This window comes from Entelurus aequoreus, linkage group LG12 (genome assembly GCF_033978785.1).
Source record: "Entelurus aequoreus isolate RoL-2023_Sb linkage group LG12, RoL_Eaeq_v1.1, whole genome shotgun sequence".
Taxonomy (NCBI): domain Eukaryota; kingdom Metazoa; phylum Chordata; class Actinopteri; order Syngnathiformes; family Syngnathidae; genus Entelurus; species Entelurus aequoreus.
In genome coordinates, this window is record NC_084742.1 from 47,844,914 (window position 1) to 47,861,297 (window position 16,384).

General features: G+C 39.5%; 1 protein-coding gene across 6 annotated transcripts in view; it reads left to right on the top strand.

Annotated features, from left to right (window-relative positions):
• Positions 1-1,492: 1,492 nt before the first annotated feature.
• LOC133662289 (protein Dok-7-like) overlaps positions 1,493-16,384 on the top strand; it is a 102,645-nt gene continuing 87,753 nt past the window's right edge. The window contains exons 1-5 of one of the 6 annotated variants that reach the window (XM_062066162.1): positions 1,493-1,703; positions 1,775-1,820; positions 4,298-4,528; positions 9,266-9,466; positions 10,559-10,678. In XM_062066162.1, coding sequence (XP_061922146.1) covers positions 1,650-1,703; positions 1,775-1,820; positions 4,298-4,528; positions 9,266-9,466; positions 10,559-10,678 — 652 coding nt within the window. In that variant the 5' untranslated portion in view covers positions 1,493-1,649. Of the gene's footprint in view, positions 1,704-1,774; positions 1,821-2,080; positions 2,346-2,371; positions 2,743-4,297; positions 4,529-9,265; positions 9,467-10,558; positions 10,679-16,384 lie in introns of those variants that run through there. The other 5 variants (XM_062066165.1, XM_062066164.1, XM_062066166.1 and 2 more) reach the window with 5 other exon arrangements.

Below are 16,384 nucleotides of genomic sequence, written 5' to 3' on the forward strand. Positions count from 1 at the left end.
GATATATAAAGATTTGTATTTACAACATTAATAATATGTACATATTATGCAAATATAAAAAAGCTTGTTGTGAAAAATGAGTTAGAATTTCACAAGATTAAGGTCACAATTTCGCAAGAAAAACTTTTGTCAGTATTATAATAAAAGTCATCATTTTACTCAATGCGAATCAAAATTTTGCAAGAAAAACTATACATTTGTGCAATACTATGATAAAAGTTGGAATTTTACTCAATAACAATCGCAGTTTTACAAGAAAAGCTTAAAATGTTGACATTTTTAGGAAAAGTTGTAATTTTACTCGACAAGTCACAATTGTATAAGAAAACTTTTAACATTTTGGCAATATTATAATAATAATCTGAATTTTACTTTGCAAAATTATGACAAAGGTCATCATTTTACTCAAAAAATGTCACTGTTTTACAAGAGTGACAAAAGAATTGGCAATATTGCGATAAAAGTCAGAATTTTATATGACAAATGTCACCATTTTGCATTAAAAAGTAATTTTTGTACATAAAAAAGTCATAATTCTACAAGAAAATGTTGCAATATTACAGAAACAGAAAGAATATGAGAAATTGTTCCCAATTTCATAAGAAGTCAACACTGAGAAAAAGACTGCATTTAGTTAATTATTGTTTTATTTTTTGTTTGTAATTGGTTTTTAATCTTCATTATTTACTTGAAGTTATTACGATATATCTCTATATACATATTTATTTATTTTTTTTTAATTAATTTTGGCCGAAGGGAAGCATTTAAACTCTTTACACACACTTGTTATTACATATGTTGACCAGAGGGGGAGCACTTTTAAAACCGACACAGTCAATTTGAAAAATCCCTCCTTTTTGGGACCACCCTAATTTTGATAAAGTTCACCACCAGTGGTGCAAATTAGACATTCTCTATTAGATGCAATGGTGTTCCGTATTGGGACCATGATTTTGGTCCTAACTTCTTCACCGGCAGGGGCGCCGAAAAGGGGGGGGTAAAGGAGACGGATTCTAGGGGCCCATGATGGAGGGGGGCCCAGAGAGGCCCCTAATGATGATGAAATTATAATACAGGGGGCCCTGTAAAGATTCTTTTCATGGGGCCCAAAATCCCTAGCGCCCCTGTTCACTGGTCCTGGAAGGTACTTTTCCTTGTTGATGTCTCAAAAAGGGTAGAAATACAAGAACGCACACACACACACACACACACACACACACACACACACACACACACACACACACACACACACACACACACACACACACACACACACACACACACACACACACACACACACACACACACACACACACACACACACACACACACACACACACACACACAATAACTCTTAACACTCATTTGTTGTATGTAACCATGCCATTAAAAGAGTACTACAGTTGTTTTCATTCCCTAAACCTTGCGTGTTTGTTCTACATTTTATGACGCTGCGGCATTCCAAGTATGTGTTTCTTCCCCAGGTGGCAAGCTACCATGCCGTTTTCCATGTGTGTTGTTGTTGTTGGAAGAGAAGGCGGGGCTTATTTCTTGGTTAGGGCGTTATTGCCCCCCGGATTTGGAGTTATTTTGAAAGTGACCCTCATTCGGGCAGCCCACTCTGCAGCTGTCAGGAACCATGACTGAAGATGACGGAATCGGTTGTCGTGGAGGGATACGCCAGACTTCGAGACGGGAAAAAGGTATTTTTATTCATTTGAATACAAAAAAAAGTAGCGGAATAGGCTTAACTGTTTGTTGTTGTCTTCCACAGTGGAAAACTAGGTGGCTCGTTCTTCGTAAGCCGTCGCCTGTAGCAGGTAAGAATAGCACATTAGGTGCGACAGTGCATGTCATGCTACATTTAGCTAACAATATTATACATTTTGGCATAATGTCTTTTTGCTTGTCATTCTTACATATAACAAGTTAGAAAGTTAGCTGTAACGCAAAAGTTGTTTAAACTGTGCATATTGTTTGCGACTGTATGTCGTATTGGGTGAGGGCCGACATCCGGGCAACTGAGCTACATACGGGTTCTTCGAGCCATAGCAACCAGACTGGCGTTGAAAACAAACCGTTGCCATTACTCTTTATCCTGTCGCCCTACGCTGGTTAAACCCGTCATTCTGCCTCCAAAATGCCGAAAAACTGTGTTGTTTTTGGTTGTGCTAACCACAACTGGAAACAGGGAAAACTAAGGTTGTATTTTGTTCTGCCAAAGCGTGATAAAAGCCCACAGAGACGAGACAAATGGCTCGCAGCTTTACACTGGGAAAACGAGGACGGTTCTCACTGGAGTCCCCCAAAGTCCCGGGTCGTGTGTTCGGATCACTTCGTTTCTGGTAAATATAAGGAACAAAAATCCACCTTCTTAACCACAACTTGGCTATACGTCCGTGCTAATGTTGTACTTGTTGAATTTGTACCTTATAACGTTCGACAGCTGAAGTTGTTGTTGTACAAAAATAACATGCGGTATATACTATATAGTCTATAGCCTAGCTAGCTATTTTCGAAAACCGGACAACGAGAGGATACCATAGGCAGCGTTAAGATGGACACCACCGGGAAAACGTAAGCCAGGGCGGCCAAAAACACCTGGTGAAGAACAGTTGAAGGGGAGCTGAAAGAGATGAAGCTTACATGGGGCGAGGCACAGAGACGAGGACAGCAGCGAGATGAATGTCGTCGAGTCGTCGAAGCCTTATTTCCCATCCGAGAAGAAGAGGATTAAGTTAAGTAAGTAATATACTATATAGTCTATAGCCTAGCTAGCTATTTTCGAAAACCGGTTTCGTTTAAATTTGCACTTAACAGTTGGGTTTTTAAAAACCAATAAACCCTATAATTTTCATGTTGCCATTCAATACATGTAGCCCTCAAATCTCTCAATATTTTATACACTAACACTTGATCTTGTTGTTGATAACTTCCGCGTCTCTTTCTTAGTAGCGCGCAGGCTAAGCTAACTAGCAAGCTAAGCTAAGCCTGAGAAGCTTTAAAGTTCACTGAGACGAGTCTGACGCAAATAATACATTTTCGTTTTTTCACACGATATGCGAATAAGTAAAAATTCGTAAATGAAGGATTTAACGCCGACTTCCAAGCCACAACGCTCGTTAAATGCTTTTTCTGTCAATGCTGTGTTCGCTGTGAGCTGGTTTGTTTTCAACGAATTCCCGGTTGCTAGGGGATTGGTAGGCGGAAGTGACGTAGGTCAAACAACCTAAATGTGTTTTTATTAATAACCTTGCAATAAAAATTACTAATTTTATACAACTAACTAGAAAGTTGATGTTTTAATAAAATGTATATGACTCTTAACTGTGACAGTGCATGCCATGCACCTTCCAATGCATGTTTTATATTATAGGTTTGTGAGTCACAATTATATATAACTTAACAATTATATATATGTAGCCTCCAGGTTCTGTAACAACTTCTTCCCTCAGGCCATAAGACTCTTGAACGCATCACAATAATCCCCTCAATTCCCCCCTAAAACGGATTAACTCGCTGGAATATAAAGACAATATAACATACATCCATAAATGTGGATGCATATGCAAAAGTGCAATATATTTATCTGTACAGTAATCTATTTATTTATATCTGCACCTTATTGCTCTTTTATCCTACACGACAATGAGCTAATGCAACAAAATGTTGTTCTTATCTGTACTGTAAAGTTCAAATTTGAATGACAATAAAAGTAAGTCTAAGTCTAACTAGTTAAAAAGTGTGCCCTTTATCTATGCATATTAGTTGCGACAGTGCATATCATGCACTATTAAACAACCTGAATACGTTTTTAATGGTAACTTTGTGATGATTATATATAACAAGCTAGAAAGTGAGCAAATAGTACGCCTTTTAACTGCATACATAAGTTGGGACATTGCATGCCTTGCACCCTTAACCAACTTAAATGTATATTGGTTAAGGTGATTTAATGTGTCTTTTTAACTATAAGTAGTATGTAAAACATTTTTTTAGACAATTGAAGAACTATGTAGGCCAAAGTCTGTAAAATTTTATTTTTTAGCTTTACGTATTAATTATGGCAGAGTATGCAATGCACTATTCAGCAACCTAAATGTATGTTTTTACTTTATAACTTTCATAACAGCATATAGACAAAAGTTTTGAGACAAACAAATCCTTGTAATTTGGTACATGTTGTAACAGCTGTTGTGTTCAAGCATCAGAGTTAGGACACACACAAGCACGCACACACACACTTGTAAATTGACATTGAGGACATTAATCACATGGACTCATTGGAATCTTCCAGATTGCCTCGTTTTGCTGGTTTTTAAAGACAAGTCAGACAAAGCCCAGGGCAACAAGGAGCGCGCCACCGTCACCCTGGAGGACATCTGCGGCCTGGAAACAGGACAGTGCTACGAGGACGTGGCCTTCACGCTGGTCATTCTCTGCCTTAACCAGGCGGCGCTGCTGGGCTTCGACAGTAGGGACAACCTACAGGCGTGGGAGGGACACTTGCGTTACAGCCTTGGGGAAGGTGAGTACACTTAATTTCTAAATCAGGTTTAGAGTTGACTGAAGTGTTTATCCCGATTCCCGACTAATGATAAGTTCAGACCTGTGGAGACCCAGTTTAGGAGTTGATTAGTCGCAGGTTCCAACCTTCCTAGATCAAGTTCCAGCGTCAACAAGACCGCGTTTGTCAATAGATTGTATTCACCTGACGTCACATCCAGCTCATTAAGGCTGCGAGACTCGAAGCATCTGTTGTCGAAGCTTTCTGGGTGGCATTTTGCCTTTGTCGAAGAAAAATGCCCTATGATTGCGTTGTTTTAGGCTGTTGGAACCGTTCAAATCGCAAAAAAGAACACAAGTTTCTTCAGAGTTCCTTGAGAGGTAATCTAGAAGGGCGAAAAAGTGCAAGATTTTACAAAACGACGACGAGAAAAGTGGCTCTCTAATATAGCACTCCAGACCAAGGGAACAGAGTCGAAAAATGCATTAATTTGCAGTGATCCCTTCGTTAAAGGTTTGTTTGTTTTGTAACGTTTAATTATCTTGATATTATTTGTATTTTAGCTCTTTTTGGAGTTATTAAAACACATTTTTGCTGCGAATGTTTGGTAAGCCACCAACTTGGGGAGTCTAAATAAAAGAAAGCAATTGTGGGCAAAACTTTAAAGATTTCAGCTTTTACCAGAGGCAGCAATCATAAATGAAACTTTCAGCACATACACAATGTTGACATCTATAGTTATATTTTGATAAAGTTGAGGAAAACCATGCGTTACCGTGATGACATGGTGCAACAACAACAAGGCAACATGGCCAAAACTTACCCTACCATGCAGTTACAGTAAGCTGTGGTCACTTCTCCACCTTCTTTCACAAACAGCCAGGTTTCAGTGGTGTCTCCCATTATCTTAATGAGTGGTTAACATAATGGAGAAATGAAAAACAGTAAATTAATGCTATCGAGTGCTACTTGCAGTTTGTTTACAAGGACGCGTCCCTGCAAGACGCAAAGTTAAATCATGCAATTCAACCTTATACACACGCAAAAACGATGCACAATTTATCCAGGAGAATCTTCATACAATTTATTTCATCCAGCCACAAAAATAAGTTGTAGACCTCCACGATCTTCCAAGTTTTCATCTGTTTTTTACTGTAGAAAGATGTCTGGAGCACAATTGTTGGATATGTCTGGGAACTCAATCAAAAGATAATCCTTGAGATCACTCAACACATTTTTTTTTATAACGGGCAGGGATAGGTTGAAAACTAGCTTGACCACCACCAGTATTCATTGGGCAGGACGTGAGCTGGACGTGACATCAGTAACATCCCAGCATGGCATAGTTAGATTTTTTGCTCGTATCTGCTATTAGCATTAATATTTAGGCCCCGCATACTCAGATAGTTTGCACACTATTTGCTACACGGTAGCCATATTGGTTTGGTTGACCCCTACTTTGTAAGAAAAAGTCACATGACTGAATACTGAAAACTGATGTTTTGGAGTTGACAGGAGCATTCCAGCTGACTAGTCACAAGTTCAGACCTTTCAAGACCAAGTTTTGGAGTTGACAGACATGTACCAGCTGATTAGTCACCAGTTTAGACCTTTCTCCACCAAGTTTTGGAGTTGACGAGCATTCCAGCTGACTAGTCACATGTTCAGACCTTTCTAGACCAAGTTTTGGAGTTGACAGAAGTGTACCAGCTGATTAGTCACAAGTTTAGACCTTTCTCCACCAAGTTTTGGAGTTGACGAGCATTTCGCTGACTAGTCACATGTTCAGACCTTTCTAGACCAAGTTTTGGATTTGGGGCGGTATAGCTCGGTTGGTAGAGTGGCCGTGCCAGCAACTTGAGGGTTCCAGGTTCGATCCCCGCTTCTGCCAACCTAGTCACTGCCGTTGTGTCCTTGGGCAAGGCACTTTACCTACCTGCTCCCAGTGCCACCCACACTGGTTTGAAAATGTAACTTAGACATTGGGTTTCACTATGTAAAAGCGCTTTGAGTCACTAGAGAAAAGCTCTGTATAATTCACTTCACACTTCATAGAAGTGTACTAGCTGATTAGTCACAAGTTCAGACCTTTCAAGACTGGGTTTTGGAGTTGACAGGAGGGTTCCAGCTGACTAGTCAGAAGTTCAGACCTTAAAGGCCTACTGAAACCCACTACTACCGACCACGCAGTCTGATAGTTTATATATCAATGATGAAATCTTAACATTATAACACATGCCAATACGGCCGGGTTAACTTATAAAGTGACATTTTAAATTTGCCGCTAAACTTCCGGTTCGAAACGCCTCTGAGGATGACGTATGCGCGTGACGTAGCCCGGGGAACACGGGTATGCCTTCCACATTGAAGCCAATACGAAAAAGCTCTGTTTTCATTTAATAATTCCACAGTATTCTGGACATCTGTGTTCGTGAATCTGTTGCAATTATGTTCATTGCATTATGGAGAAAGAAGCTGAGCAAGCAAAGAAGAAAGTTGTCGGTGCGAAACGGACGTATTTTTCGAATTAAGTCAGCAACAACAGTACACAGCCGGCGCGTCTTTGTTTACATTCCCGAAAGATACAGTCAAGATGGAAGAACTCGGATAACAGAGACTCTAACCAGGAGGACTTTTGACTTCGATACACAGACGCCTGTAGAGAACTGGGACAACACAGACTCTTACCAGGATTACTTTGATTTGGATGACAAAGACGCAGACGTGCTACCGTGAGTATGCAGCTTTGGCTTCTAAACATTTGATCGCTTGACCGTATGTGCGCAACTTTTTTTTTGCGTATGTACGTAACTTTTTAAAAATATATAAGCTTTATGAACCTTGGGTTAGGTGAACGGTCTTTTGGGCTGAGTGATTGTGTGTGTTGATCAGGTGTTTGAATTGTATTGGTGTGTTCTATGGAGCTAGGAGCTAGCATAGGAGCTAGGAGTTAGCATAACAAAGACGTAGGTGTTTTTATGCAGGATTAATTTGTGTCATATTAAATATAAGCCTGGTTGTGTTGTGGCTAATAGAGTAAATATATGTCTTGTGTTTATTTACTGTTTTAGTCATTCCCAGCTGAATACCAGGTACCGTGAGTATGCAGCCTTGGCTGCTAAACATTTGATAGCTTGACCGTATGTGCGCGTCACGTACGTAACTTTTTAAAAATATATAAGCTTTATGAACATTGGGTTAGGTGAACTGTCTTTTGGGCTGAGTGATTGTGTGTGTTGATCATGTGTTTGAATTGTATTGGCGTGTTCTATGGAGCTAGGAGCTAGCAGAGGAGCTAGGAGCTAGCATAACAAACACGTAGGTGTTTTTATGCAGGATTAATTTGTGGCATATTAAATATAAGCCTGGTTGTGTTGTGGCTAATAGAGTATATATATGTCTTGTGTTTATATACTGTTGTAGTCATTCCCAGCTGAATATCAGGTACCGTGAGTATGCAGCCTTGGCTGCTAAACATTTGATAGCTTGACCGTATGTGCGCGTCACGTACGTAACTTTTTAAAAATATATAAGCTTTATGAACCTTGGGTTAGGTGAACGGTCTTTTGGGCTGAGTGATTGTGTGTGTTGATCAGGTGTTTGAATTGTATTGGCGCGTTCTATGGAGCTAGGAGCTAGCAGAGGAGCTAGGAGCTAGCATAACAAACACGTAGGTGTTTTTATGCAGGATTAATTTGTGGCATATTAAATATAAGCCTGGTTGTGTTGTGGCTAATAGAGTATATATATGTCTTGTGTTTATTTACTGTTGTAGTCATTCCCAGCTGAATATCAGGTCACCCCCGGCTCTCACAGCATCTTCCCTATCTGAATAGCTTCCACTCCCCACTAGTCCTTCACTTGCACTTTACTCATCCACAAATCTTTCATCCTCGCTCAAATTAATGGGGAAATTGTCGCTTTCTCGGTCCGAATCTCTCTCACTTCATGCGGCCATCATTGTAAACAATAGGGAACTTTGCGTATATGTTCAATTGACTACGTCACGCTACTTCCGGTAGGGGCAAGCCTTTTTTTATCAGATACCAAAAATTGCGATCTTTATCGTCGTTGTTCTATACTAAATCCTTTCAGCAAAAATATGGCAATATCGCGAAATGATCAAGTATGACACATAGAATAGATCTGCTATCCCCGTTTAAATAAAAACAATTCATTTCAGTAGGCCTTTAATTGTCAACTCCAAGTTTTGGAGTTGACAATATTGTACCAGCTGTAAAGTATCGGTTTTAGATCATTCCAGATTATTTTAAGAGTCGACAGTAACATACCAGCTTTAGGGTGTTAGCAAAAGCGCACTTGTGTGTAGTGGTATCAGAACTTCCTAGACCAAGTTTGATAGGAGAGTATCTCCCAACTAGTTGTAAATTTGGACCTTTCTCAGTTTAGAAGTTGTTGTCAGATATAGCATGTATGGCACTGTGTTTTTAAGCCATACATGCTTAAAAAGTATGAGTGTTCCTCATATAGAGGAACACTCCACAGTAAGTTACGCAAGAGAAACTAATAGGCGCTACTAATAAACTGGTGGCGACAGTCCAGAGGAATGTTGCTGTGTCTTTTGTGTGTTGTGTAGACTATTTTGTGCCAGAAATGTCCAACTGCTTGTGGGCAGAGCGTTGTACATTAAACCCTTAGAAGTGAGTTGGTGGGTGAGGTTGGTTGATATTTTGTAAGGAGCGCATACAACCACATTGAGGCCACACTTAGACAAATAACGATTTTCTGTATCGACAGTTCACAGGTTCAACGTCGGAGTCCTCGCGGGTACCAAGTTAGAAAGCGGACCAGCTACTCTTCACCTGTGCAACAACTTGCTGGCCCTCGTCCGAGACGTCCCCCCTGTCGTCATCGGCCATTGGAACCTTCCGGATCTACGAAGATATGGGCCCGTACCCAACGGATTTGTGTTTGAGGGAGGAACACGCTGCGGTTACTGTAAGAAGACCACCGCTAGCATTTCTATTACATACAAAAAAACTTTACCAAGGTTGTCCTTAAAACTTAAAATACTATCTTTGAACTAACTATAGACAATGATTTAAAAACGTAAACATAGCAAAGGGTGGCTGCATTCAAGTTTAGTCTCATCTTATCAAGAATAAACTTTAACATTTTTGTTGTTGTACAAGTATAACATTTAATATAACCAGTGTCAGCCGTAAAATATGAAACCTTGACGCAAAATACGTAAAAAAAGTGGAGGATTATTGCGTAAAAGTCAGGCCCTATCACATCAAGACTATTAAATTATTAAACATTTTTAATTGTCGGACAAGTATAAAAAAGCCATTAACTAAGGGCTTTTTCTTAAAACGTTAAAACTTTTAAAATAGATTACACGTAACGAGGTCATTGTTAACATGTTCAGTCTCTCACAAGTCCTTATTTAATGTTAACTGTCATAGTATTTCTAAAAACTAGCTAACTGTCGTTAATCGGGGGAAAAAAAAGCGTAAAAAACATCAAGTTGTCCATGGAGTTTATTTTAAATTAGTAATTTTCTCTAAAATGTTTACAAAAAACTGAAAAAACTAATCCACAAGTTTAAAAGTAGCACACAAATAGCTTGTCTTCTATTTACTTTCCCAGCAAAGCAAAGAAGAAACTCTTGTTATCCAGAGAAAAAAACAATGTTGCATTGTGACAAATAGCAAAATATTATGCACTGGCACAACTGTACCAACATAAGGGACGTTTTCATCTCACTTGTGAATTCAAAGTGAATTAAATAAAAATGTATTTTTTATTTTACATAATATTTGGTAGCAATAATCAGTTATGAACGTTCATCGCTTGAGTGGGGCAGAAAAGACAGCTGACCTTTGAAATTTCAAGTGTCGGGAATGTGATTGATTGGACCACACTTTAACGTGTGTGGTCTAACTAACAAGTCATGTTGTCAACAGGGAGGTCAGGGGGGTTGTGACCTTCGCTCTCTGAAGCCTCATGTCACCATTTGGAAGCTAACCTGTTGTCGTAGCAGTTTGTTGTTATTTTTTATGTATCCCATCTTGTTTTTCACTACAGGGTCTGGCGTTTTCCTGCTCACGTCATCTGAAAGTGAGCAGATCAGCTTCCTGTTTGATTGCATTGTCCGAGAAATCTCCCCCACCAGGGTTCCGTTTGGACTGATGCCAGTCCTGCCAGGTCAGTACAAGGCCTTATACAAACCCCGTTTCCATATGAGTTGGGAAATTGTGTTAAATGTAAATATAAACGGAATACAATGATTTGCAAATCCTTTTCAACCCATATTCAATTGAATGCACTACAAAGACAAGATATTTGATGTTCAAACTCATAAACTGTATATTTTTTTTGCAAATAATAATTAACTTAGAATTTCATGGCTGCAACACGTGCCAAAGTAGTTGGGAAAGGGCATGTTCACCACTGTGTTACATCACCTTTTCTTTTAACAACACTCAATAAATGATTGGGAACTAAGGAAACAAATTGTTGAAGCTTTGAAAGTGGAATTCTTTCCCATTCTTGTTTTATGTAGAGCTTCAGTCGTTCAACAGTCCGGGGTCCCCGCTGTCGTATTTTACGCTTCATAATGCGCCACACATTTTCGATGGGAGACAGGTCTGGACTGCAGGCAAGCCAGGAAAGTACCCACACTCTTTTTTTACGAAGCCACGCTGTTGTAACACATGCTGAATGTGGCTTGGCATTGTCTTGCTGAAATAAGCAGGGGTGTCCATGAAAAAGATGGCGCTTAGATGGCAGCATATGTTGTTCCAAAACCTGTATGTACCGTTCAGCATTAATGGTGCCTTACCCATGCCTTGGGCACTAATGCACCCCCATACCATCACAGATGCTGGCTTTTGAACTTTGCGTCGATAACAGTCTGGATGAAGGCTTCCCCTTTGGTGCGGATGACACAATGTCGAATATTTCCAAAAACAATTTGAAATGTGGACTCGTCAGAACACAGAACACTTTTCCACTTTGCATGAGTCCATCTTAAATGATCTTGGGTCCAGAGAAGCCGGCGGCGTTTCTGGATGTTGTTGATAAATGGCTTTAGCTTTGCATAGTAGAGCTTTAACTTGCACTTACAGATGTAGCGACAAACTGTATTTAGTGACAGTGGTTTTCTGAAGTGTTCCTGAGCCCATGTGGTGATATCCTTTAGAGATTGATGTCGGTTTTTGATACAGTGCCGTCTGAGGGATCGAAGGTCACGGTCATTCAATGTTGGTTTCTGGCCATGCCGCTTACGTGGAGTGATTTCTCCAGATTCTCTGAACCTTTTGATGATGTTATGGACCGTAGATGTTGAAATCCCTAAATTTCTTGCAATTGTACTTTGAGAAACGTTCTTAAACTGTTTGACTATTTGCTCACGCAGTTGTGGACAAAGGGGTGTACCTCGCCTTTTCTTGTGAAAGACTGAGCATTTTTTGGGTAGCTGTTTTTATACCCAATCATGGCACCCACCTGTTCCCAATTAGCCTGCACACCTGTGGGATGTTCCAAATAAGTGTTTGATGAGCATTCCTCAACTTTATCAGTATTTATTGCCACCTTTCCCAACTTCTTTGTCACGTGTTGCTGGCATCAAATTCTAAAGTTAATGATTATTTGCAAAAAAAAAATGTTTATCAGTTTAAACATCAAATATGTTGTCTTTGTAGCATATTCAACTGAATATGGGTTGAACATGATTTGCAAATCATTGTATTCTGTTTATATTTACATCTACCGTATTTCCTTGAATTTGCTTACTGTTGTTTTTAGCATATTCAATAGCTTGGACCTTAAATCCTACTGAATAGCTCTTAATCTTCTTCCCTTTATGCCATTTCAAATTGTTGAAATCAGCCTCCTCCATTTTGAAAATGATGACAGGTGAAGTGTCACTCGTGACGTGACGAGTTTGACCCGGCAGAAATGCTATGCATATGCTAATTATTTTGCGAAACGAGTTTGACCCGGCATAAATTCTAGACATGCGCTAATAAAAATAATATTTTGCGAAACGAAGCGTTAATCCTGAGCCGGTGGTAATGCTAAGCATGCGCTAATTATTTTGCAAAACGAGTTTGACCCGGCAGTAATTACAGCGCTTTTTTTATCTGTTGTGTTTCCAACTTTTTCTAACTGAACTTGGGGGTCGGACTGGTGTCATTCCCGGGGCCGGATTGGGCCCCAGGATGCCAGTTGAACAGCGCTGATGTATACAATGATTCTGACAAAAACAACATTTTAAGAACAAAATTAAAAACATCATGAAGCCTGTTTGATAGGTCAAGAGGCTACTTTCTAGTTCATTTAAAATGACTAAAACTAGATGAAGCATTTCAGGCACAAAAAGGAAAAAAATTGTGTAATATATAATTGAATTGTTAGCTATTAGGGGGCTTCACGTAGCATGTGTGGCTCAGACTGACCAGAAGCTTTTCCATAATGAGTCTAATAGGAAAAATAACTTCTGTAACAAAAGTTGATTCATCTGTATATTAGCTCGTTGGCTACTTTAAAATATATTAAAAACAAAAATAGAGATAAAAAATAGGTCTCCAAAGTCACATCTTTAGTCGAATGCCACACATTTGCTTTAACAAAAGTGACCCAATAATCTGCATACAGTATGTATTGTGTTCATTTATTCGTGAATTTTTAAAATTACTTTCTGATTTTTGTGTCAGCTTTGTGTCATGCTCCGTGAATGTCAAACTGTTGATCACTTGCACTATACAAGATATACAAAAATACAGATAAAGTATTCATATTGGGAGTGTTTTGTGTCAAAGCTATTACAGTATATTTTCTGAATAATGACTACCCCACATGCTAACCTTGACATGCAATTGATACACACAATATAGGTTGAATTAACACAAAAACACCTTGTGTTTAAGACACGGTTTTAGCATTGTCCTTGGACAGGCTAACGGTAAAGGGTCACATGGGACGTTTGTGCAAGGTTTATTAATAGTGCTACTGTACAAGTAGAGTCGGAGTAACCATTAGATTAAATATTTTAAATGCAGAGAACTTGTGCCACATGTATTTTGTTTTACTTTATTTTCATGTATTTACATTTTATCATAAGACATGGTATTTTTTGATATTACTATTTATAAATATGTTACAATTATAAAATGTCCTATTATATACAGTATATTGTGTTTGCACTGTAATACTATTTGTACTACATATATATCAATATGAAAATATATCGCAATGTTTTTTTTTAACAATGTACCGTATTTCCTTGAATTGCCACCAGGAATATAGTATGCGCATGCCTAGAATTACTGCCGGGTCAAACTCGTTTCGCAAAATAATTAGCGCATGCTTAGCATTACCGCCGGCTCAGGATTAACGCTTCGTTTCGCAAAATATTATTTTTATTAGCGCATGTCTAGAATTTACGCCGGGTCAAACTCATTTCGCAAAATAATTAGCATATGCCTAGAATTTCTGCCGGGTCAAACTCGTCACGTCACAAGTGACACTTCACCTGTCACCATTTTCAAAATGGAGGATGCTGATTTCAACAATTTGAAATCGCATAAAGAGAAGAAGATTAAGAGCTATTCAGTAGGATTTAATGTCCAAGCTATTGAATATGCTAAAAAGAACAGTAAGCAGCTATGTTTTATTAATATACCGTATCTGCGTGTGTCAAATATGAGTCATTAAATGACTCCCGCCTCCTGGTGGTAGAGGGCGCTAGTGATCCTTCTTGCGACTACCGATACTCTGCTGCAGAAGAAGTGACAACAAGCAGCAACAGCTTTAGCAGCGATCGTTTATTTTTTCCTCTCGCTTGCACTTTTAACATGGAGGATTACATATCTAAAATAAAACAGTTTTCTAAACTGGACTTTCAATCGAAGCAGGAGGTAATAATTAAAGGAATATCTCCATCGAGACAGAGAGACTTTTAAAACTGAAGAAAGATAAGGAAGACTTCTATAAACAAGTTATCGATGCTTTTGTTCAGAAGCAGCCGCGCATGGACTTCATTTATAAGTAAAGGTAAGACCATAATAACGTTTTTTTTAAATTAGCGAAGCGAAGCGAATTATATTTATATAGCGCTTTTCTCGAGTGACTCAAAGCGCTTTACATGGTGAAACCCAATATCTAAGTTACATTTTAATACAAATTAAATGTGCTTTTCATGATGGAATCCTTACATCACACTCAAAGCGCAGGCCTAAATTTACCTCATGCCTTTGGTAAGTGCTGGAGTGAGAAGAGGTTTTAAAATAATTAGCGCATGCTTGCCTATCCCGCATGCCTTTGGTAAGCGCCGGAGTGAGAAGAGGTTTTAAATTAATTACCGCCCCGGCGCCAATTCAAGGAAATACGGTAACATTGATTATTGATGTCTTATTCGTGGAATTTTTTGTTGTCATGTTATGGGCCAATTGTACTTTAAAGATGATTTGCGCACCTCTGCTATGCAGAGTGTCGGTGTACTGCTACCTTGCTGTCAATCAATCAATCAATTCCTTTATTGTCATTGTCATAATAACACTTAAGTCATACATGTCAACGAGATTTTGTTTGAGCTTTGTCTAGCAGCATAGAAACTGCATTGAAGTGCAGGTTGACCATAGTTTACAGTTTAGCATTGTCAAGAAGATTGCGAATAGAGGGGCGTGGGGATGGGAACAGTCAGATGTCTGTTACGTTGATGTTGCAGCAATGCAATGTCCAGAGCACAATTATTGAGGTGGTGAAGAGTGAGGTAATAAGATGGCCCGGGGCAGCAACGGGGCAGGCTGTTCATTTAGCAGTCTCACAGCCTGGGGATACAGACTTTGAGACATTCTGGTGGTCCTGGCGCGAATCGATCTATACCTCCTTCCAGAGGATAGCAGGTTGAAGAGGCCATGTGCTGGGTGGTATCTGTCCTTCAGGATGTTATGTACTCGCTTTAGGCAGCGAGTTGTGTACATGGCACTCATCTCTGGGAGTATTGTCCTTGTAATTTTCCCCGCCGCTTTAACCACTCGCTGGAGGGCCTGTTGTTTCGCTCTAGTGCAGCTAGCAAACCACACTAAAAAGCTGTAAGTTAGGACACTGCTGATGGCGCAGTTGTAAAAGTTTACCATTGATTTCTGCGGAATGTTTGCGCATTTTAGTTTCCTTAAAAAAAAAAAGACGTTGGACCTTTCCGACTGTAGAAGCGGTGTTAAAGGCCTACTGAAACCCACTACTACGCAGTCTGATAGTTTATATATCAATGATGAAATCTTAACATTGCAACACATGCCAATACTGCGGAGTTAACTTATAAAGTGCAATTTTAAATTTCCCGCTAAACTTCCGGTTGAAAACTCCTTTGGATATGAGGTATGCGTGTGACGTAGCCAGTAGAACAGAGGTATGGCTCCCCCATTGAGGCCAATACAAAAAGCTCTGTTTTCATTTCATAATTCCACAGTATTCTGGAAATCTGTGTTGGTGAATCTTTTGCAATTTGTTTAATGAACAATGGAGATTGCAAAGAAGAAAGTTGTAGGTGGGATCGGTGTATTAGCGGCTGGCTGTAGCAACACAACAAGGAGGACTTACTTGGATAGCAGACGCGCTAGCCGATGCCAGCTGCCAACCGCATCTGTGATCGGGTGAAGTCCGCCGTTGATCGCTGGAACGCAGGTGAGCACGGGTGTTGATGAGCAGATGAGGGCTGGCTGGCGTAGGTGGAGTGCTAATGTTTTTATCATAGCTCTGTGAGGTCCGGTTGCTAAGTTGCTAAGTTAGCTTCAGCGTCGTTAGCAACAGCATTGTTAAGCTTTGCCAGGCTGAGAATTATTAACCGTGTAGTTACATGTCCATGGTTTAATAGTATTGTTGATCTTCTGTCTATCATTCCAGTCA